The 2233-nt window shown below is 39.6% G+C and overlaps 2 protein-coding genes across 2 annotated transcripts; both read left to right on the top strand.

Moving 5' to 3' along the window:
- Positions 1-80: 80 nt before the first annotated feature.
- On the top strand, positions 81-677 carry LOC108767812 (uncharacterized). The gene has a single exon (XM_018517875.1). The coding sequence runs from the start codon at positions 81-83 to the stop codon at positions 675-677; it is 597 nt and encodes a 198-aa protein (XP_018373377.1).
- Positions 678-683: 6 nt separating this feature from the next.
- On the top strand, positions 684-1628 carry LOC108767810 (uncharacterized). The gene has a single exon (XM_018517874.1). It carries the CDS (start codon positions 684-686, stop codon positions 1626-1628), a length of 945 nt encoding a protein of 314 aa, XP_018373376.1.
- Positions 1629-2233: the final 605 nt, after the last annotated feature.

Below are 2233 nucleotides of genomic sequence, written 5' to 3'. Positions count from 1 at the left end.
AGGTTCGCCCCCACCGCTCAAACCCCCCCTACTGATCTCAGTGGTTGAAACAAAAGAGAGACGCGTGGCCCGGGGAAGACATGGAATTATTAACAAACATACCAGAGGAAAGAAAACAAATTGTAACAGTAGTGGTTACTAGCTGCGATACCGTTATAGAATATAGGAGATTCTCGTCATTGTATAAATTGTTACGAGTAGCAGCATACATGTTAAGATTTATTTACAATATAAGATGTGGCAAGGAAAACCGCAAGCTAGGCACGATAGGCGCCGAAGAAATTAAAATAGCTAAAATAAGGGTAATTATGTTAGTACAATCCGAAAAGTTTTCAGACGAAATAGAAATGTTAAAATCGAGCAAAAAGGTACAGAGAAGTTCAAGACTGATAGCCCTATCACCATTTGTTGACCACAACGGAATCTTAAGAGTGGGTGGAAGGTTGAAGCACGCAGTCCTACCGGAAGAGGTCAAACACCCCACAATCTTACCATCACATCACTATTTTACAAAGCTGGTGATTATACACTACCATGAGAAGTTATTGCATGCTGGAGTCCAGACTACATTAAGTAATATTAGAGAAGAATTCTGGCCAATATTTGTAAGGAGTAGAGTCAAGGAGATAATACACAAATGTATCCGGTGCCGAAAGGCTAATCCCAAAGCAAGCTGACAGCTCATGGGACAGCTACCAATGGCCCGAGTTAACGCAGCAAGACCCTTTCATAATACAGGAGTCGATTATTGTGGCCTCTTCTATACCCGGGACCGTATTAGACGTAACAGTAAGAAATATAAAACCTACGTAGCAGTCTTTATATGCATGTCGGTAAAGGCAGTACACATTGAATTAGTGGAGGATTTGAGTGCAGATTCCTTCATCGCAGCAGCAAAGAGATTCATAGCTCGGCGAGGAAAAGTTGCGAACCTATACTCCGACAATGGAACTAATTTCGTCGGAGCAGAACGCGAATTACGGCAAGTGTTCGAGACTAACGAATTTAAGAATTCCGTCCAAGAGTATGCAGCTTCCGAACAAATGAAGTGGCATTTTATACCTGCTCGATCCCCTCATTTTGGGGGACTTTGGGAATCGGCGGTGCGGTTATTAAAGTTACATTTGAAACGAACTATAGGGGACGCCTGTTTGACGGTAACGGAGCTGATGACGATATTAATTCAAGTAGAAGCAATGATAAACTCCAGACCTCTGACTCCTTTACTGGACGATCCGAACGATCTAAATGCCTTAACTCCTGGCCACTTTCTAATAGGAGAGTGTCTACAAAGCCATTCGGAGGTGAATCTGGAAGAAATTCCGGTAAACAGATTGTCAAGATGGCAACATGTACAACAATTCAAACAACGATTTTGGACTAGGTGGCAGAAAGAGTACCTAAGCACATGTCAGCAGAGAACTAAGTGGAAAACTGACTCCAGGAACGTATTCAAGATCGGACAATTAGTTATGTTAAAGGAGGGTGAAAGCAGACCTTTGAAATGGAAACTCGCCCAAATTTTGGAAATACATCCTGGTACTGACGAAATCGTAAGAGCGGTGACTGTGAAAACGGAACAGGGTATATATAAAAGAGCTATTGTTAATGTGTCGATACCAGATTAGCACGATACATCTTTGTATTAATTTCTTTATTTTAAGCATTTAATTTAGATACTATACGGATTATTATACCGTATAAAAAAAAAAAATATATATATATATATGTATAACTTGTGTAAGAATAACGAGTCATGCTCGAGACTATACTTTAGAAATAAGTTTGTATTGTTTTATTGAAAATATGTAATATTTGTCAAGGCGGGCAGCGTGTTGTGATTGTTAGTTGGTAACTCCTATTTTAGTGAATCACGTTACGCAGGTCGGTAGCTTAGTTATCGATCGTGTTATCGACCGACTGATTACTGTATTTCGACGAGATAGAGCGCCAGCGGTGTGCGCACGCATCCGCGAGTTGCGAACGGCTAGAAGGAGAGATCAGATTTAGCAAGCGTAGAGTAGACACGTATCAGCTTTCAGTGAATAAATTCAATTTCAACTAACCACGTATTACTCAATTTTCCACCTATAACTGCAGTCAACAACAATTATTATAATCATTGTTATCATCAACAGTAACAGTAATCAATAATTAATCAGTAACAATTAATAACCAATATTAACATCATTCTCGTCATTATTGTCAATATCATTCTAATCATCATCATCAT

Source organism: Trachymyrmex cornetzi, unplaced genomic scaffold (assembly GCF_001594075.2).
Source record: "Trachymyrmex cornetzi isolate Tcor2-1 unplaced genomic scaffold, Tcor1.1 scaffold727, whole genome shotgun sequence".
Taxonomy (NCBI): Eukaryota; Metazoa; Arthropoda; class Insecta; order Hymenoptera; family Formicidae; genus Trachymyrmex; species Trachymyrmex cornetzi.
Note: the sequence above shows the minus strand (reverse complement) of the source record. Positions and strands in the feature narration are given on the sequence as shown.

Excerpts from the sequence above, each read along its gene's own strand:
- LOC108767812 (XM_018517875.1), top strand. The coding sequence starts at position 81 with ATGGAATTATTAACAAACATACCAGAGGAAAGAAAACAAATTGTAACA.
- LOC108767810 (XM_018517874.1), top strand. The coding sequence starts at position 684 with ATGGGACAGCTACCAATGGCCCGAGTTAACGCAGCAAGACCCTTTCAT.